Source organism: Pogona vitticeps, chromosome 6, assembly GCF_051106095.1.
Source record: "Pogona vitticeps strain Pit_001003342236 chromosome 6, PviZW2.1, whole genome shotgun sequence".
NCBI classification, from domain to species: Eukaryota; Metazoa; Chordata; class Lepidosauria; order Squamata; family Agamidae; genus Pogona; species Pogona vitticeps.
Window position 1 is genome coordinate 7,168,233 of NC_135788.1, and position 22,048 is coordinate 7,190,280.

Sequence of the window (22,048 nt, forward strand, 5' to 3'; positions counted from 1 at the left end):
CATGGACCAAATGATCGTCCAGCGAAATCCCCCATAGGAAAAACCATTTTGCGAATTGCTATAGTGATCGCAAAAAGTCAACGTCTAGCGAAAAAACCGTTTTGCGGGGTAATCGTCTTGCAAGGTACCACTGTACTCTGAGACTAAGTTCTCATTCACAGTCCCATGATATTTTGCCCACATTGCATATGATAGGATTATGCGTTGTTCTATATGTTGATCTGAGGAAATACACAAGATCACCTTGATAACACATCCTATTATTCAATGCAGACTACAAGTGTCATTTGTAACTGTGGGACATTGTGACTGAAAGGCACCTCTTCCTGTCCCAGACATGCTGCCATTTTGAGAGAGCTGTTTAATATGATCCAGAGCTTGTCTACTTGCTCTCCAGGGCTGTGTACTTAAGCCCCCATATATCCCCACAAGCTGAGCATCACTTGGACATTCCCTTTGCTGTTTTTACATTTACTGTTCCATATATGTTTAATCTGAACATCTTCCAACTTTGCGACTCTCTTGAATATGCCAGTAGCTCTCGTGTTTTTCTCAGCGGCACTAATTTTGGTTCCAATCCTATCAACATTCCCCACCCAAAGTCGTTATTATGAAGACCTATGTCTGCACAAGGCTGCAGTGAGACTATGTTAGCTGAACTCAAGTCTCATTGATTTCAGTAATTGAGCTGCACCACTTCCCTCATTTGTACAGGTAAACAAATGAAAAATTCATAATTCAACAACAATCTCTGTTTTAAAGCCAGTTTAGAAGTCCTCATTCATTTGAGTGCAATAAACCATGTTTCTGTTTTAAGACATCACACAAATCAGTCCATTTATCCCTTTGCACAAAAGGGGGAAAAGTGCATTAGCATGCATTATTAAGCTATAGTTTGTGACCCAAAGCAGTGGTGTTTGCTTGTAGAAGACGTACATGGTTGAAATCGCTATCTTCTGTTTTCCTATGCTATGTATATGTTTTAAAAACTCCCTTAAAAAAAGAAAAGAAGGCATGCTTGGAACAAGACAGATGTGGCATATGTCTGCAGCAAAAGTGGTACCCTATGATCAGTAACTGATCCCTGAAGACCCATTTTATAAGGAAGAGAAGAAAAATAATCAGCAATCAGATTTTTTTAAAAAGTGAAAGCAAAGTGTGCTGCTTATATACTGCCCCATAGCACTTAAAGCACTCTTTGGTTGGTTTACAAGTTAATTATGCAAGCTACACATTCCCCCCCCCCCCCCCCATCCTGCCTGCAAGCTGGGTACTCATTTTACCAACCTCGGAAGGATAGAAGACTGAATCAACCTTGAGCCTGCTACCCAGGACAGAACCCTGGGTTGTGAGCACAGTTTTGGCTGCAGTAGAGCAGCTTAACCAATGAACCACGAGGCTCCTTTTTGATTATGATTATCATAAATGATTATCATAAATCATTAGGAATATTTCTAGAAATTCTCAAAATAAAAGGTTCTAAATCTGTGCAACACTGTACATTAAGCCAATCTCTCCTTTCCTTTCACTTGTCATGAAACACAAGATGCTCTTCAGTGTTACCTACAAAAGTCCTGGACGATTTTAGTCTCTTTTTAGATAATACCCAGTTGCACAAATATACCGATTAAAATTATTTATGCACAGTTATCTACATCGTATTTTAAAATAAAACCCTGTTTCCTCGAAATGATATAACCTGAAAATAAGCCCTAGTACGATTTTTCAGGATGCTCATAATATAAGCCCTACCCTGAAAATAAGCCTTAGTTAAGTGAAACCCCACCTTCCACCCTTGTGCAGCAACCAGAAGATGACATGACTGTGAAATAAAACATCCCCTGAAAATAAGCCCTAATGTGTTTTTTGGAGCAAAAATTAATATAGGACCCTGTCTTATTTTTGGGGAAATCCAGTAGTGAGCACTAACTACATGAAAAAAGACACCAGGAACCATTTTCACTTTTCCTGCATGCTTACTATTTCTGAGTTAGGCAAAGTAATACTGAACAAAGAAAGATGAAAGATGAGAGATTATCTCAATATAGCTGTTTATTGACTTTACATTGACAATTTTGTCTACTTTAAGATCAAGGAGTATGAGAAGAAAATGAGTCTACTCACAAAAAGCTGGAGAAACTTGAGTATTCTTTTATGGGTAAGTATATAAAGTGCATTTCCACTAACAGGGTCAATAACTGGCAATCTGTGGATTTTGTTTTTGATCAGTGAGTATACAGCATCAAAAAGGCTGGAGAGAAAGTTAATGGAACTATTAATATATTCTGCTATAACATGAAAAAATGACTTAATAGTTCATTCCAACGCTATACAGAAATGTCAAGCCAAGCCATTCTCAGTGGGGACTATTGCACATTTTAAGGGGGCCACAGATTGGAAACAATTCTCCACACACCATCTTTAAGATTCACTATGCAACTTATACAATTCCGATTCAGCCTACATTATTTTCACATTGTGTTTATGGCCAAAATATGGTTGAGAATGGCTGGGCTAGATCATCTTTAATGGCATACACTTTCATTTCACAGTGATCAGACAAGCTATACCACAGTTTAATATCAATTTTATTTCAAATCCTATTAGTCAAAACAAGATCAGGAAAGCTAATAGGGGCCAAATATTTTGTTTGCTAGAAAACTCAGGGCTGACATGAAACAACATAACAAAAATATGGCTAATTATGGTCCAGCAAGCCTCTGCGTTTGTACACAGTACTGATAAGTTATCAACAAACAAAGGAACACATTGGGAAAAAAAAACAGCAGGGATGGGAGCAATTAAAATCCATGACCATCATATCTTACTGAATGATCAGAATGCAAGATTATGTTTGGAAAATCAAATTAGAAATTAAGATTCTTACATTATCTATAATGATCTCCATTAGAGATGGGCACAAATTAAAAAAATGAATCACCAAATTTGTTTTAAAAAATCATTAATTCATTGATTTGTATTCATACAAATCAATGCCCCCCACAAATATGAAGTAACAAAATTTTAGCGATTTTTGATTTGTGTATTTATTTGGCAAAGATTTGGTTTCCTCACGCCAGCTGCTAAAGGTTACTTTCCTGGGGGGACCCACTTTGTGGGTGTATAACTTGGATGACTGAAACCCAGTCTTCACCAAACTTGGAGGGATTGTAGAGGAGAGTCAGTAGAAGCTCCCTTGTCATTTTGGTGTCTCTAGGTGCCTGGGGGGAAACTTCCGCGGGTGTGTGTGTGCTCTGTGTGGGTGTATAACTCAGATGTCCAAATTCTAAATTTCATCAAACTTGCAGGTCGTGTAGAGGAGAATCAAGGAACACGTCCCTGTGAATTTGGTGTCTCTAGGTGACTGGCAGGGCATGTTTTACAGGGTTTTAAAGTAAAAAAAACTGATGAATCAATTTGTCATTTTTTCAGGAAAAAAAAGTAATTTTTCAACCTTGATGAATCACAAATAGAGATGGGGGTATTCGTATATGGATACCCCCATCTCTAATCACAAATCAAAACCATCAACCACCATTTTTTGGATTTGTGCCCACCATGTAGTGAGAAATTTTTTAAAAGGGATTGTTATAGGCAGTCTCTTTCAGCTCTGTAATATATGCAGTGATACCATTTACACGTCTTTTTTTTAAAAAAAAATAACCAAAATAAGAAAAACAATTTACAGTACCTTGCATCAGGTGAAATATTCACTAAAGGCTTAAAAGTTTCTTGTAAATAAAGTTCTGTGTAATTAAAAACAGTATGAATACTTTAATAAATAACAAAAACAACAAAACATAAATTGTTAGATTAAGTATTCTTGCTGTAAGAAAATGAACTTTCTTGACATTTAACCCAGAGATGTTTATATAATTACAGTAAGAGGAGAGAGAAATGGCTGGTTTCTTCTATGTTTCCTAATCCAGAGATCCCCAACACCCGGTCTGTGGCCTGGTGCCGGTCTGTGGCCTGAGCCAGACCAGGCCGCGGAGACAGACCTCCCACCCCCTGCAGGCACTCACCCTTGCACAGCTAGTTTGTGCATGCACACACGCTCCAGCACATCCATGCAAGCACCACACCAGAATTTGCGCATAAGCCAGTGCCCCGCATAAGCGAGAGAGCATGAGCACAAGTGCTGTTTGCGCATGACTGCAGGGGGGTGCCCCGCCTTTCCCAGCCGGTCCACAGGCTGAAAAAGGTTGGGGACCCCTGTCCTAATCCATATGTATTGAAAAGTGTATAGGAAACACAGGCCACAAATTAACAAATTGAAGAATGACAGTTCTGCACCTAGCCACAAGAGGTCACTATATCAATGCACATGAATACCATAATACTGTAAAAAGGGTGCTCATATGTTACAGAAATGTATTTTCATGTCACTCGTACCACGACAGTTCAAAAGGGTAACACTGTCTTTAATATCAAGAATAAATTGACTTCTAAGAACTCCTGCAATTAACTCAAGAACATGTTTTCATTTCCAAGAAATCTGAAAGATCTTAAAATTTTCATCTAATTATTTCTTAAAAAGTGGTATTGTTAATTAGTGGAGGGGGAGGTAAGGTAATACCATAAGACATTTCTGTCACGGATGTTAATGGGCTTGATCTCAGGAAAGTGCACATAGGTTTGCAGCCTTACATATTTGGATCTATGTCAATGAACATTTTCTAATGTTTTCACATTTTCCATTAAAAAACCCAAAACATTTGGAAATGGCTTCCTGTAAAGCAGATACAAGATTTCTGGAGTGCCATGTATAATAAGAACAACTAAATTTTGGAGAAGAAAAGCTTTAAAAGTGCCATGATGCTGGCTTAAAAAAAAAAAAGCACAATTGGGTCTCTAAAAGTAACATTTTATAAAGAGTACTTACCCCTCCATGTTTCAATCTTGTGCTCCTCTAATTCATAGATTTGTACCTGCAAAAGAAAAATAAAATCTAAAGCTCTCATCTCCAGCACATGTATCTAAAACTTCACATAAAGGAATCTGCCATTAAAGAAAACATTTACCATGTTTCCCCAAAAATAACTCCGACCCTGAAAATAAGACCTAGTATGATTTTTCAAGATGATTGTAATATAAGCCCTACCCCGAAAATAAGCCCTAGTTAAGTGAAACCCCGCCCTCCACCAAGGACTCACTGGGATCCTCCCAAGTCCTTAAGAGAGACTTAAAACTTCTTCCCCTCCTCTCCCACCTCCCTCACTTGCAGAGGGGCTGGGCAGCCAGGGAGGAAGGAGCTGCGCACCACCAGGAACTTGGCTCCTTAATTCCCAATGGCTCTTGGAGCATGCACCTCTGTAGTGTGCATGCTCCTTCCCCAGCATGCGCCCAGGCGAGGCTAACAAAGCACGAGGTTGGACCGGGGGGGGGGAGGCGATTTCAGAGATCCAGCCCCAGCCAGCCAGCCATCCGCCCGCCTTGCCTTTATTTTCCCCCTCCCTACTTTCTCCTACCGTAAGTCTTTTAACCCTCCTCTTGTTCGGCTCCCTCTTCAGTGCGGCTGGCAGGGCCACTGCCATGTTGAAGCAGCCGCCGCCCTTTCCTCAACTGGGCCCGTGGGCTTCAGGACCCCGCCCCCTTCCACACCAACGCCTCCCCCTTCACTGCTGCCCTTGTTTTCCTCAAAACAAACCCAGCGCCCGCCAGCCCCAACAGGAGCCTCAGCCCAGGCACTGTCACTGGAGGAACCCGAGCCACCACCGGAGGGAGGCACCCCTGGAGGAAGTGGCACCATGTACATTTAAAGAAGGGGAAGGAGAACGGGAATAAATTAATAATAAATAAAATAAATGATGGTAATTGAATAAATGTAGATTGTTGTTCTTGAAAAAAAATAAAACATTTCCCCAAAATAAGCCCTAATGCGTTGTTTTTTTTTTTTTTGGAGCAAAAATTAATGTAAGACCCTGTCTTATTTTCGGGGAAATACGTTATAACTGAGATATAGAGTTCATAAGTAAGAATTGATGAGGGTTACCATATTTTCCTGTGTATAAGACAATACTTTTATCTAAAATCTTCAGACTAAAAATTGAGTGTCGTCTTATACAGAGAAATAAGGGGGGGGGGAAGGGACCAAAGCCCTTTGATAATGCAGCCCTTTGATCGCTGCTTTCCCTGCCAATTCCTAAGCCATTTCATTGCTGCTTTCCCCCTCCACTTCCGCAGCCCTTTGATCCTGCTTTTGCGGGGCTTAGGAAGTGGAGGGGGAAAACAGCGATCAAATTTTCTTATTTGGGGTTGGAAACGTGGGGGTTGCCTTATATATTGGGTCATCTTTTAAACAGAAAAATATGATAATATAAAGTGCAGTTAGGCTTTCAAAATGAAAATGTAAGCAACGCCTCAGTTAAACATATAGATCTTCCAGCACTCTGTCCCCTAAAGTCTAATTCCAACTGTTGGAATTTAATATTACATTTTCATCTGAATAATTTCCTTATCCTATGCTGCTAGTACGAGGCACAGAATAAGAAGCAAGGCTAGTGAGAAAATGCCAGCAATTCCTATGCCATATCTAGGAAGATCAAAGGCATCATCTGCATTATATTTCAAAATAAAAATCTACCTCCCTATACAGATCACACTACACAACAGACTGTCTGCTCAATGATCGCCACCTGTTTATATAAGCATTTCCCTCTTGCCGGGGTATCCACTGCACAACTGATATCACAAATAGCTGTGCAACAGACATCCCAGGAAAGGGTGGAAACCACTTACCCAATTACCAGTGTGTGCCTGTGTGTATGTGTTCGAAACAAAATTCTCACCTGAAGGTTTCATTTAAAAATCTGACAAACTTGCTACAAAGAAATTGCCAGTTACAAGCCATGTCATTATCACAGCACATTATCCAGCTGTCAAGGACAAAATCACAAAGTATCTCTTTCCACAGCCTTGTAGATTACATCACAAGATTAATACAAGCAGCCAGCCCACTTGAGCCACTTCCTAGTTATTCCTAGTACAGTTACTGGAAAGCTCATCCATACTTTACAAAACACTGTTAAGGCATTGCAACACTGTTTTTTGTTTTTGTTTTTTGTTTTGCAAGAAGTCCTCTGTCATGCTAAGCCTGAAGCACCCATAATGCTAATGATCTAATCAGGAGTGTTCCACATGCTAATATTTCCTTCCCACCACTGGACATAGGAACTACCCTTTAACTTCCCCACCTAATCTTACTTATGGAATAGTATTATATATCTCCACCAGAACTAACCAGCTTTCTACTCTCCAGCTTCCAGCCTAATTTCAAAGCTAACTGTTGTGAATGGTAATGTAGACATAATGCACCACCATTAATGCTAAGCTTTGAAGGGAAAGAAAGGCACAGAGAAGGAGCTCGTGGGCTATGCCTATCAGCATTGTCTCTGCCTATCACAGATGGGCTCCTCAATCTTTACACATAATTATAGTGATATACCCTGTTTTCCCAAAAATAAGCCCTAACCTGAAAATAAGCCCTAGTAGGATTTTTCAGGATGCTTGTAATATAAGCCCTACCCCCAAAATAAGCTCCACTTAAGTGAAACCCCACCCTCCACCATTGTGCAGCAACCAGAAGATGACATAACCGTATTTGAATAAATGTAGATTGTTGTACATGAAAAAAATCCCCTGAAAATAAGCCTTAATGCGTTTTCTGGAGCAAAAATTAATATAAGACCCTGTCTTATTTTTGGGGAAACACGGTACCATGACATATACTGTTTTACTAGAGTGTGGCATCTCTCTCCCACTCCAGCAGCTTTCTAGATTTCTTTCTGAGCATGGAAATAATGCATTAGATTTAATGCAAAGATGCTGAAGTCATTAATTTGGTATTAAACAGGAGAACGCACCTAATCTTTTTTTAAAAAAATTAACATTAAAATATTTTAAAGATACTTTAAATTAAATATTTCAGAGTCATACAAAGCTTGATTTCCTTTTTCATAAAAAATTACTATTTTAATGTTAAAAATATCAAACTAATGCATTGTTTCCAAGCTCCAGATCTCTTGCACTCATTTTGCACATATGGGTATGAACCCATATGGATCTAATGTCTCAACTCCACAGCAACAGGAAAACATTAGACTTGGATATTAGGAAGAATAGGAAGGACAGCTGCGCACCATTAATTGTGGTTCGTCAAGTGGTCTCCTGAGCATTCACAATTATGAGTTCTGCATCTGTAAGAGCCTAAAGTTTTGGCAGGAGCCTTGTTCCTGCCCTGCAGTATCCAAGAATCAAGTCAAAGCTATCACCCAGTACAAGAAATCACTGCCACACTGGCCAAAAATAAGACGCAGATGTGCCTTGAGAAAGGAGGACTGGCAGGTTGTGTGAATACACACAAATGGATACTGAAAGAAATACAGCCACCATTAAAGCACACACTTCACTAGCTCTTCTTGTTACTCAGTGAGAATGATAGATTTAATCTGCGCCAATAGGAGTGCTGGTATAGGTTGAGTGGACATATACAGGCCTGCTCTTAGTATCAACTCTTTTCTGATTCTTCTAATGCGAAACTGACACTCTGAACACCTTCTATAACCATGCATGGGTACTGGTGAAATCTCAAGATGGAAAATCTGGATTCAAAGACAGCACTGTACAACTTCTACAAGAGAAAGGCCTGGGTCCACTACAGTAAGCTGAAAAGACAGAAAATTCTGGTATTCACAAATGGCTTTCATCTAACAGAGGGCCAGAGATAGTCATGCTTTCAGGATGTCTGTTTCTGTAAGACAGCTGTAGCTACAGACTCAGCCAGATTTACAACTATTAGTTCAGGAGACTTGATATGGACACATACTGCTCTAAGATCCAAGGTATCTTGGTATGATGTCAGATTCACTGGCAAAGCCAACAACAGTAACAGAAGAGCTGGATATTTATAGACAGACATCTTGGGAGGTTCTTTGACAGACTAAAGACTACAGGCCTTTAAACAGTGGCAAACAAAGAAACAGCAAGAGAAACAAAGACGTGAAGAAGAAGAAAAATCCCAAGGAGTTATACAAACAGCTTTAAACATAAGAAAAAAAAAAAGAAAGAATAGGGTCCCAAAGCCAAAGCAAGGCCTCCAGCTCACAGGCAAAAGGGCTACATATGCTACCAAAATTATGTCCTTTATGTACTAAAATGGTGCTCTACCCAGGTACAGAACTTTTATGTGAAGCACAGAGCCCACAACCCAATAATGCAGGGAATCTGGCAAGCTATGTTGTTCTCATGGTTTATAGAAGCTGAGAAGGTACTGAGTCTAAAAGAGGTACTTAATGGTTTTTTAAATTTAGGTCGGACTCTTAATATTGACAGCTGTGGTCTTGAGACCATGTGAGTTACAAAGGGAAGAGGCATGCTGCAGTTTCTTTGGCTAGTTATAAAGGCATCAGGTATCTCCTTTAAAAAATCTGGATCTATGTACCAGACTTTGCACCACATACCAATTTGGGTATAAAGTTTGACTTGTTGACATTACTGCGACAGTAATGCTTTGAATAATGGCAGGAATGTTTGTAGCAATGGAAAAAACTTGAGCTTTGTACACAAATCCTTTGGCATGGAAGTTTTGGTGCCCTAATACAAAGCTGGAATGCCAGCGATTCTAAAAACTCCAGCTTTGCTTATGACTGTTAAAAAAAGAACTAGAATCCATATACAGCAGCAAATACAGGAAACATTTGTAAGTTCTTGGAATAGATACAACTGTCAACAGCATTAATATTGCTAGGTTGTACTACCATATAAATACAAAAGCTGTTGTTTTAAGGCATTAACACTCAGAATGCTTGGAATGGCCTAATGCAGATAAAACATCACAATAAACTATGTTCTGCAAATTTAAAAGTTAGCCTCATGAAAGATGCTCCCTTTCCTTCCCTCTCCATAGTATTCCTTTCCTTTCCTTCCTTGACACTGAACTTCTCTGCAAAAATACATCTAAGATTGTAAATTAGAAATTGTAGCCATAGTTTGAAGTAAACCAGGATTATGACTTTTCCGCGAAAACCCACATTAACAAATGCAAAAGCTAGTCTTTAAGGTGCTACCATGTTTTTAATCTTTATTTACTTTTTATTTCTATTTTGCTTTTACCTCGTATGACTCTGTGTGTAGCATGAAAACAGGATTTTCAAGAAAGGAAACTACCACCACCACAAGCTAAAGCATGTGTGAGCAAGCAAGGGCCCCTGACTCCTGGTTTCCAAGCCATGATTTGCAGGGAGCTACAAATATTAATGTGTCCATCTCAAACAATACTCATTTTAAACTGAACATTCACACTGTTATATTCAATTCCAGTACCAGACAAATGCCAAACACAGTGGCCTAGTTTATTTATCAGGAACATACCAGAAGCTTATGTATTTTCTTCTTGTAGGCAGAATCGTTATCCCATTTCCTCATCCCATATAAACATACTTTATCCTATTCAGATTGGCAGAAACCCAGAAACAGAAAACTGAACCAGGCTACAAAAGGGGTCGGGTACAAACGCCTGCAGGATATTCCCAGTACTTCTAACTATGGTGTGGAAGATTTTCTCCATCTCCAAAGAATTCAATTTATACTATGATTAATTGCATGATGGAATTCATTAGAACTGCTCAGTGAATTCATGGCTTCAGTAGCCAGCTTTGAGCAGGGTTACTCATCTATGCATACAATGACTGAGAGTAATTTGTGCAAAAATAAAGAATCTGCTTCTACTAATTTTCATTCCAACAGAATTAAGAAGTATTTTATAGAGTAGCTTTTTCAAGTGAAGAATATTATCAAAATATAACAAATTCCTTATTGCTGCTATTCCTTTTAAAAGTATGTCAGAATCCACAGGACTTGCCATCATTGCTATCAGCATGCTATCTAGACATAAGCACCTTCCAGGTGTTTTTGAATTCAGGATTCTGAACTTGCATAGGGAGGAGCACCCATCCCTTCCCTGTTCCATCACTGCTTGCTTTACATTTTCAGTGGGTCCTCCAAGCAAGCAAGTACCCAGATTTTCCAAAGCCTCTCTTCACTGGTGCCAAAGATATTCACAGAGTGATAGCGGTAGGATGAGACTTGGCACGCTTCTCTAGGCGTATTCAGAATGCCTGATTCAATAATGCCTAGATGGGATCTAGAGGAATCTAAATATAGATTTCTGAACAATAACTGCCCTAGAAATTGTTACTGAGGTCTGAGCAGTCCTATAAAAAAAGACATCAGTAACATTTTGGAGAGCTAGGAACTTTTCTACTAGCCAGGTCTAATGAGATCTGTTGATGCTTTAGGACAGAGGTGCAACAGATATATCAGTGTATCAGAAATGTACAGGCTGGCACTATTCTGAAGGCAACAGCTACCATCCACAGACATGGCTACCCTTGCTCTCACTATGGTGGTAAACATCTGCAGAATTTAAGCTCACATGACCAGATGCTCCTATGTCCCAAAAAAAACCTCCTCCTCAGAGTAAACTTAGAGTTCTTTTCAAAATCTAGTTTCTTTAGGTAGTAATTTTAAAGGGTGAATAAACGTTCAAGTCAAAACAGACTCCTCCTGCAATTTAAAGTGGCATACCTGGGACACAGAATTACCACCTCAACCTTAGCTGTACACAGCTGTTTTGTGGCACAGAAAATAGTGGAGAAAGGGAAGGGCAGAAGCAGGTCTGGGCACAGCTCACCTGTGCACCATCCTAAAGGCATCAGTGGAATCCTAGGCACCTAAGTAACTGGCATCTGTTATAGAGACCTGCAGCCCAAGATTTAGCTGGTTAGCTCACTCTAAAGCAAAATTCTGTCCCACTTCCCCTTTGGGCTCCCTTCCAGTAGATTCCAATATCCCTTTTGACACCCATTCGCTTTTTGCCCAGTGGCACAGATTCCTCTGTCCCTAGTCCTCTGTGAGACCACTCTCCTCAGATGCATCTTCTCCTTGGACTGTGACTGCACACGCTTTGCGGCATATGGAGGTCCAGTGTGAGACAAGAGATCAGAAAACCTCCTCTATCAGATTTTCCCGGCCACACTTAAAACTCTCCTGTTTGTATTTTGCAAACAAATATATTGGTCAGGAGGAGCAGAAACAGGGAGGTATATGCACCTTAAGCACAATTGGTCTCAAGCAGCATATTGAGAACAGGGTAGCTCTCTCCAAACTGCTTGGTGCAATAGTGACCTCATACCACACAAGGAGTACAATAACTACAGAGTGAAGAAGAAAGGCAGGTGGGCAGAAAAGAGCTGCACCAGCTGGTTGGTCTTACTTACCATTGGTTCCATGAGGAGATATATAGCAACCTTGCTTATACAGTGGTGCCTCGCTTAACGGGCGCTCCGTTTAGCGACGAAACCGCATAGTGCTGAAGATTTTGCGATCGCAAAAGCGATCGCATTGTGATGTTTTAAATGGGTTTTTTTCAATTTGCGATGATCGGGTCCCTGTTTCGCTTACCGATCATCGCAAAACGAAGATTTTTTAACAGCTGATCGCGGTTCCAAAATGGCCGCTGGGTAAAAATAATGGCCGCCCGCTGTGTTTTTGCACAGATTCCTTGCATAAGAGGCAGCGAAAATGGCCGCCGTATGGAGGATCTTTGTTTTAAGGTGAGTTTCAGGCCCATAGGTACACATTAAACAGGTTTTAATGCGTTTCTATGGGCTTTTTTAAATCGCATAGCGACAAAATCGCTTAGCAGCGATTTTTGCTGCACGGATTAACGTCACTATGCGAGGCACCACTGTACAACTCACTACTGCTAGACCAAGCCCCCTAAACAAGCATACTGTACTACTCAGACTAGCAAGAGTCTAACAAAAGCAGCCACCAGGATTATCGTGTGTACATGTGGGCATGTTTCAATTAGAAATTGCCTGGGAGGCCATCTTAGCCTATGTACACATCACAATGAGAAATAAACAAAAAACATACACATTTCATACTTGTTTAATGCTATAACCACAGAATGCATGTCAAAAGGCAGATCTATAATCTAAGGCTCAACTCATTTCCAATGACCTGATTCTACTTTTGACTGTGGTGTAGTTATAGTTGATGGTACTGATCTGCAGGAGTCTCATAAAAGCAGACACTATTACTATAGCACAGAGAATAATTGTGCGTCTCACAAGGAAATTTTTTCAGATGAACAGAACTTTCTGTTGGGTTACACTTCTCATACTTCTCGACTAGCCAGGTTGTGTTTTTAGCCTTGCTGCTAACTGCCAAAAGGTTTCTATTTTAAAAGCTGGCAATCCCGACTGTGTTCCTTGTTCCACAGCTTGTGGGCACACACGATTTCCTCATCCTTTGATTCTAATTCTTGGCATCTACTCCATCTCCCTTCTTCTTTCAGTTATTGTACTACCAAATCCCTGTCTCTTGGTTTCCCTGCTGCCTATTCTTCTTTCTAGTCAATGTCTAAGACTTTCAACAGCTTCATTGACTGATCAGCTCTTTCAATCCATAAGACCTCTGTAAAGTTTTCACCACCTAAAAGGCCTCTTAATTGTCCTACAAAAGCTGCATTTGTTTATAAATATTCAATGTTTATAGTTTTCCTATCAAAGTAGTGAACATATCTGTGAACACCATGACATCATTATCACATTATCACCCAAGACAATAGCAGACTATATTTCTGTCACAGACTGAGAAGCCTTGTTGTCTCTTTCTAATCTATTTAATTTTACAATTACTATACACCTGAATGAAAGGAGAGCTGGAACATACCAACAAGTGTTGATATATATGCCTATGTGCATTTCAACAAAGTATTTAAGAAAAGTTTCATATCTGGTACTTTCAAATACAGAGGTTGTGTTTAAAACATCAGGAACTGATAATCTGAGACAGAATGCAGCATACACTCGATTCCATCACCAACAATCCATAATTATAAATTTATATACAATCATGGCCAAAAATATTGGTACCCTTGAAGTTCTGTCAGAAAATGCAACCCTTCTCTCAGAAAACTGTTGCAATTGCAAATGTTTTAGTACCTACCATTGGAGACTTATAGTATCTATGCAGTATATTAATGAAATCTGTAATAGTCAACATTCCTGTAACAAGACAAAGAGAAAAGTTCAAATTTTGAGTATGAGTTTATTTGCATGCAATCAATGTGAGTTTCTATTATTCCCATTTGTAAACCAGGCCAACTCTCATTTCTTGAGATGAACACCAAAACTGAAGGGAAACAAAATATGCACAAATCTAAAAAAAATCTACTCCATGATAATACAGTGGTTTTATCTCTCTCCAGAAAATTCTAAACTAATAAAGATGATCCTACCTACAAAACTTTGTTTTTTACTCTCCCACAGTGGAGCTGCCCGAACACCATTTGCCACCAAAGCAAAGAATGCCTTCTTTACCTAGAAGAGACAAACCGTAAGACAGCATTTTAAAGATATGCTAAGAAGTGGGTTGCACACATGCATGCGCGCGCGCACACACACAAAATCTGGACCACCTTTCTCATATTTCATTGATCTTGTAACCATAAACATTCAAGGTCATGGGAACCATTTATTGCATAATAAAACTATAGGGCTATAATAAATCCTATAATAAAATCAACCAATTTTTTTCAGCCAAAATTATCTGCTTTTGCTGCAAATCAAAAACCAAGTAATTATTTTTGCTATGATTCACCCAGATTAATAAACTATGTATGACAATAAGGTATATATTTAAAAAGTGACATATTTTCAGGAAAACAGAAATTCAGATACTACATCTTTGTTTTTCAATTATAGGGGTTTTCTTAAGATTTTGGGTGCTTTCAGAAAGTGTTTTTAATACAAAATTGCCATACATTGCTTATGACATTTTAAAGAGGGTCCTGATGATGTATTTGTTCATTTGCAATCTCCTTGTGTTTGACAACCACTTTTTCTGCCTTTTTTAACCATAGAAAATCTACAAAACAGCATTGTCATCTCTTTGTGGATTTGGACAGGGAAGCATACATCTGAGGGAACAGCTGTGCCTGGAGAATGTGGATGGTGTGTTTGGCACTTCTTCAGCTCTTGCATGTATTTCCTTTCTTAGAGGTGGTTAACAAACATGGAGCGATTTGTGGACATAACCAGATCAGGCTGCACAACTGAATAGTGTATACAGCACTGGTTGATTTCATTCTCAAATTTGCAAGAACAAAGACAGCCACCCTAAGTGGAAGAGATTTGAGTTACAGGCCAGGTTGGAATTATGTTTCCTCAGAAGGACAGACTGCTGTCAAAAGACATGGCAGCAAACTAAGCATAGCAAAAGGACTCCTTGACAGCAGTGCATGGGGAGACTAGAAAGGTCTTGTTCTTTGAGTCCCTCATGAATCTCTTCACTGCTGGATGAGAATACAGATGCACACAAAACTATCCAGCAGGAAGCTTGTTATTGTTGTTAAATCAGCATTAATGAAGGAGACTATCAAGCCTAGAAACTTGAAAAAGAGGAAAAAGGTAAGAGGCTGTATCACAGTGTGGTGGGCTATCCTGCTGATGGATCTAGAAAACTAACAAATTGCATCACTTGACCTTTTTCTTTTTCCTCTTATTTGGCTTTCTAAACACCTCAAAACCATAGACCTCCCAGGAAAAGGCTGAGCTTGATAAATCTGCCAGGTGGTCAGATGCAGAAGGCTCATATCCTGGTGCATCACCTTTTTGTGACTCTACATAGGTATACCAAAACACAGTAGCAAGTGGAGAAATTTCCTTTGAGACATATGGAGCAGTGTATCAAACCATAGCTGGTAGAGCCATAACAGCATCAAGAGATTGAAGTTTGTCTTATAGTACCCTTACTATTACTTTTACTGAGTAGCATAAACGGTGGGAATACTATAAACACATTCCTATGTATAGCCATGAATGAATGCATCTCCTAACAATAGTGACCTTGGTTTCACCCTGTTGTAATACTGGCAGCACTGACAGCTGCCCTTGCAGTTGCTAACATATCTCTGCTGATGCACCAGACCCAGAGGTGCAGAATGAAGTATAGCAAAATCTTGAGATGAAGTCCCTTCTAGTCAGTTCACAAAGAACAACAAGGAGGAATCTATACTGCACTTCTGGTGAAGGATAATGGGCATCCTTAACTAGGAAACTCCTGATTTCTTGTATAGTGGCAGTTGTAAAGAACAGAAAATCCCCAAATGGTTTAAAAATAACATGCTGCAAGTACTAACATTACATTTAAAACAATAGCTTTCAAAAAATGACAATATTTCAACATTCCCTTTATAAAATAAAATGACTCGTATCATTTTTTTTTTAAAAAATAGTAAGTTCAGATTTAGGTAAAGGTAAAGGTTCCCCTTGACAATTTTTGTCCAGTCGTGTTCGACTCTAGGGGGCGGTGCTCATCCCTGTTTCCAAGCCATAGAGCCAGCGTTTTGTGCGAAGACAATCTTCCGTGGTCACATGGCCAGTGCGACTTAGACACAGAACGCTGTTAAGATTTACTCAGTACTACAACATTGCTTTTTTGGTGGGTCGTATGGTGGGATTTTGGCACATTATTGTATATTCTAAGTGTCTGTGTCTTTTACATTTTCTCTGAATATAATAACTAGCAGTAATGTTGTGTATGTGTGTTTTATGTGCCATCAAGTTGGAAATGATTTACAGTAACTCTAATAGGGCTTTCAAAGTAAGTGAGATATTTAATAATAATCATGTGCCGTCAATTCTGACTTACAGCAACCCTTTTCAGGGTTTTCCAGGTAGAGAATACTCAGAAATGGTTTACCATTCCCTTATTCTGGGGCATCCTGGAATTGTGCAGCTTGCTCAAGGCCATCCAGGCTGGCATTATTCATAGGAGGCACAGTGGGGAATTGAACTCCCAGCCATTGGCTCCGCAGCCAGACACCTAAACCACTCAGCCATCCAACCAGCTAAGTGAGATATTTAAGGATTGGTTTTACCTGTTTCACACCCCCAGTGAGTTTCCACAGCTGAGCAGTATATTAAGCCACAGCTGGTAGAGCTGTAAGAGCATAAAAAGGCCAACATCTAAAGTAACCGTTTTTAAAGGTAATATTCGAAGCTCTGATGCTCATAAGAGTGGCAAACTGCAAGGCATATTCCTGAAGTACAATGTAGAAACCTAGGAGCTCACAAGGACAGTATTAAGTATAAAGAAAACACTGTAGTCTCTTGCCAAAAGGCATTCTTGGACAGAAGGAGTCAGAATGTTCAAGAGTGTAGTAATTGGAAAGAGGAATGATCTGAACTTGTCTGAGCCCAGGAAGACTGTGGTACCTGAAAGAAGGCACAGATGCCCCAAAGCACATTTTGTGAGCTGATATCTTAATAACTTTGCAAGATCCAGAGTCTTATCCATCATGAAGCTGAAAATCTCTTTGCTTTCAATGGGAAGGAAATACAGTGAGAAATATCTTAGAATTGCAGAACTGGAATGGACCCTATGGATCATTGAGTCCAGCCCCTGTAAAGGAGGCACAGTAGGGAACTGAACTCCCAACCTCTAGTTCCACAGCCAGATGCCTACGTCACTTAGCTATCCACAGTGTGTATCCATCTATCTCTTCAACATAAACTATCAGCCGTAATTCCATTTGTAGCATGTTATAATAATTGGAAGCATCAGAATCTCTCTGCCTAGAAGCCTTTAAAGTTTTACATAAAATATAAGAACTGTAGTGTCGAAGACCATTTATTTGAAAGGCAGTACGCTGAATTCCTTCATTAGGTATACATTTTTAAAATGAAGATCATAATGTTCTACCTTCTTCATCAAGGCTCAAATGTTACATGGCCAGAGCTATAGTGACTCTGCTTCTACAAATACCCTGTATAAAGTTACCTTTCTGCAAAACAGAGCAAGGATGACATAAATAATGCAAAAATGTGACTGTACAAAACAACATGCACCAATTACTTAAGCATCAGTGTGACTGCTGCTAAGAGCATAATGACAATAAAAAGAGAAGTCTTAAAAAACAAGACTCCAGCAAATCTGTGCACTTTTGAACCACAGGAATTTTGCTGTAGATTTCCAACACCATGCCAGACTACTCAAGCTCCTTACCAATAAGTCAATATTTCAATATTTATTTATTTATTTTAGTTAAGTGCTGCCTTTCTCCCCACAGCAGAATCAAGGTGGCTCAATTAAAACCACGCAATATGACCATTAAAAACATCACAAGCACAACATTAAAAGCTGACTAAACATAAATTTAAAAACACCATTAAAGACATTTTTTAAAACATTTAAAAATCTCTAAATTCTATAGATGCAAAATCACTAAAGGCCCTACTTATTCTTTAAAAGCCTGCCTGCCTGAAAAAGGTCACCATCTGATGACAGAAGGACAAGAGGAGGGGGCCAACCTGGCTTCTCAGGGAATTGCATTCCAAAGCCTGTAAGTGTCAATACAATTCCATATATCCTAATGCCTTCCCTTCGACTTAAGATTTTGAATTTTGATCCATGTTTTTTACAAATGTCTATTTACAAAGTATGGTTTAGTCCTAAGCTGTAAACTGTATATGCTATAGAAACCGAGCAAGAGTGCAGTCTAAGACCAACTGAAATTCACGGCTCTGACTTCTACAACAACTACTGTACAGCTGCAGCCTACAGCAGAGAGAATAGAATTGTGTATCTAAGCTTTGAGTCTTATCCTGCCATTCATAGAGTGTTGCAACTTTAGAAATCCAATGTTTCCAAAATAGGGAGAAAGTTTTCTTCGAATGGGCACTCCATTATTATGACATCTTTGTTCTGCAATTTCCCGCTGAGATTTCATGACTGGCTATAATTCTAGTTGGAGACTGCACAAAAGCACTTCTGTCTCATCCTGTCTCAGAGCAGCTGATTAGCCATTTTGTTGTGCTCTGCAGCAGACTTAGAAAGAGCAATCATTCAGAAGTTACCAGGCCTGTCAAGCTTAACATCTCCTCTTTTATTTTTTGCTTTTTAAAGCATATAACTAAAGGGATATCCTGCACATGAATATTTCGCTGGAGTAAGTATCAATATTTTAAGGCCACAATTGATACTATTAAGACTTGCATAGTAAACATGCATTTTGCTAAGGAGTACTCATATGTGAATCAAACTTGAGGTCCTCCCTGGTTCTTTTTTGTAGTAACAAACAGTAACAAAAGTAACAAAACTAAAATGTTCCATTTTTCTGACATCCCAGTACTTTCGAACTTGCCATCATTTGGCAGTTTATTGCTATAAACTTCACAGAACAGGAACTGGGCACTAGCTGTTCAGCACTTCAGACATTTTACATTTGATAGTGATAGTGTTATAATCTCATAAAATACTTTTAGTCATCTGCCCTCTTCCATGTGAAACAAAGTGGAGTTCCATAGGCCAACAGACCTGTGGTATGATGGATTTAAAGAGGAAATCCATCCCTTTTTTATGACTTCAAAAGCTCCTACATATGTAACGGTAGGTACCCAAAAGAAGGTCATTTGTCTCATAGAAAACAATGAAACACTATTAAGTCATGTTTATATTATTAGAAACACAATTAACTTAGCTGTAAGGAAAAGATCCTTTAAAAAAACCCCAAAAACACCACTCACCTGTAGTGTAGTGTCAAAGACTACAAGCTTTGAGCTTGTTGGAACAATATCGTAACACTTATGTGACCTCATGAATCTCATGTAGATGTCACTTTCTGATTCACCAACAGCTGTAAGGAAACATTGAAAAGTTTTTTGTAAAAAATATACTCCGATAATTTGGACACTGTTCTTAGGGTATGCTCTTTTTTTTTCTTTTTTGGACTACAATTCCCAGAATTCTCCAAGAATTCCCTAGGAGGAACTATGGGAATTTCAACAACACCACCCCAACAGCTACAGACACCTACACTTTGTTCAACTGGGAAAAAAGCCTACTGTGGCAGTTCCAATATGGGTGAAGTTTGGATGTATAGCTGTGATATATAATGTTGGTATGTTGTTGTGTATATAGATGTATGCATGATGGGACTGCATGAATGGAAAAAATGCTGGAGTGATTGGTGGAAAGCTGTTGGAATGCTCATGAGTAGTGATGGGTGTTGACTGGTTGATGAGAATGAGCAGGGGATGGGATATGGCAGAAGGGGCAGCTGCTTTTGGCAGAGTTTCAAACTTTCTGGGGAAACTGGATATAGAACAGTCCCAGGATGCCCCAAGAAGAATGGAACGGTGTAGCACTTCTGGGTATTCTCTACCTGGAAAACCCTGAAAAGGGTCACCGTAAATCAGAATTGTCTTGACGGCACATTATTATTATTAATATACTGAATATAATTTTTATTTTTGTGTTTTTCTTTGAAATAGTGAAGAAATAACAAAAGGGAAAACATGTTAAATTCCAACCACTAATAAAAACATAGAGGTTGTTTACATCTTTGTGTAAAGAAATGACAATAGTTGGGCTAGGAACATTCACTTTCTTTTAAAGGATGGAGGCAAGCATATAAAATGAAAAGGGTGAAAGGGAGATAAATTATGGCCATGTGAAAATGTCTTCAATTCAGTAAAGGAAATCTTGCGACAACACAAATTCACATTAAATTAATTAAGTTAGTCCTGTTATAATGCTTCCTTCCCAGTGTTTTAGGTATCTGGCTAAAGATAGCTAAACCACTGGGAACTCCTGTGCAGAGCCAAAGATTGGGAGTTTGATTCCCTACTGTGCCTCCTGGGAGAAGATCCAGCTTGTGTAGCTATGGGCAAACTGCATAGCCTCAGAGGACCCCTAGAAGAAGGTAACGATAACGGTTACTCCTGAGTAGAAATGGGTGTGAATTAAAAAATGAATTGGTCTGAATTTTTTACATCCATTTTGGCTAGTTTTGTGGGAGTTATATACCATCTGAAAAACATTTTATATTTTTTTCTTTAAATGCTACTGATTTGGAAAGTTTTATAATGTTTTTCCATATCATACATTCCTTAACCACCTCCCTCATGGGTATCAAAATCTAATAAAAAAAATTATATAGGGCTTTAATATTTTTGTCTTTGGTATCCAGGAGGATTCTGTCAAAAGGAGTATTGTCCACATAGAAACCTTGCTGCTTATCTTTAGCACATCTTGAAATTAACTGAGAATGTGACCACCAATCCATATTAAATCCTTGCGCTTCTAATTCATCTTTGTTTTTCAATGTCCCGTCTGGTTTTAGTACTTCTCTATATCTTAAGATTTTCTTGTTATCTCTTAAGTTCGGAAGAGAAAATGTTTCTACTGGTGTTAGCCAATATGGTATTCTGACATACCTCTATCTGCCTTTGAATTTTAATCCGTACAGGTGGAAATAACCCGCACAGGTGGAAATAACGAGAGTCCGCTCATGAATTTGTCACTCCCGCCAGATCCGTGGAGGCTTCCTATCGGGCCATTGTCCACAATCGATTAGCCACTCCTGGCAGGAGGCAGGATGACAAACCTCTTTGCCATGTCACAGAGTGGCTAATCCATTGTGGAGAATGGCACGATAGGAAGCCTCTGTGGAGCTGGCGGCAGCATTATGAGTGGACACAGTCCATCCCCATGGGGCCAGACCCTCGTTATTTCCACCTATGCTGGGATACTCATATTTCTATACGAATACCCCCATCTCTATTCAAGACCATGGTAAAGATTTTCTCAAAATATGATTATTAAATTGTTTGAAATCGTTCACTCTGCTGTACCAAAGAAAGGCATGCCATCCCCATTTCAAATCATGACCTTTCAATTTTAATTTAGATTTTCTTTGATTTTCCAATAAAATCCAGTCTTTGATCAATATTAATGAGGCTGCCCTGTAATATAGCAGCCAGTTTGGGAGACCCATTCCTCCTGTTTCTTATCCTGAAATGCATTTAATTTTATCCTTTTTTTTTCTTCCCTTGCCAAACAAACTTAGAAATAAGCTGGTCAACTTCTTTAAATATTGATTGTTTCAAAATCACTGGAATGTTTTGAAATAAGATCAACTTTGGTAGGATATTCATGTTAACTGTTGCAATCCTGTTAATTTCCCCCGTCTAGT

The 22,048-nt window shown here is 39.1% G+C and overlaps 1 protein-coding gene across 11 annotated transcripts in view; it reads right to left on the minus strand.

Moving 5' to 3' along the window:
* Nucleotides 1-22,048, minus strand: part of PRKAG2 (protein kinase AMP-activated non-catalytic subunit gamma 2) — a 178,203-nt gene that overhangs the window by 10,686 nt on the left and 145,469 nt on the right. For 10 of the 11 annotated variants that reach the window (XR_012088191.2, XM_020779761.3, XM_078378501.1 and 7 more), the window contains 6 exons: nt 19,599-19,708; nt 14,309-14,390; nt 14,017-14,075; nt 4,886-4,931; nt 3,692-3,746; nt 2,125-2,251 (listed from right to left, as the gene is read on the minus strand). Coding sequence is in view for 10 of the 11 variants with exons in the window: in XM_020779761.3 (XP_020635420.3) it covers nt 2,125-2,251; nt 3,692-3,746; nt 4,886-4,931; nt 14,017-14,075; nt 14,309-14,390; nt 19,599-19,708 (479 nt within the window). In the remaining variant the exon portion in view is untranslated. The remainder of the gene's footprint in view (nt 1-2,124; nt 2,252-3,691; nt 3,747-4,885; nt 4,932-14,016; nt 14,076-14,308; nt 14,391-19,598; nt 19,709-22,048) is intronic. The other variant, XM_073002856.2, reaches the window with a different exon arrangement.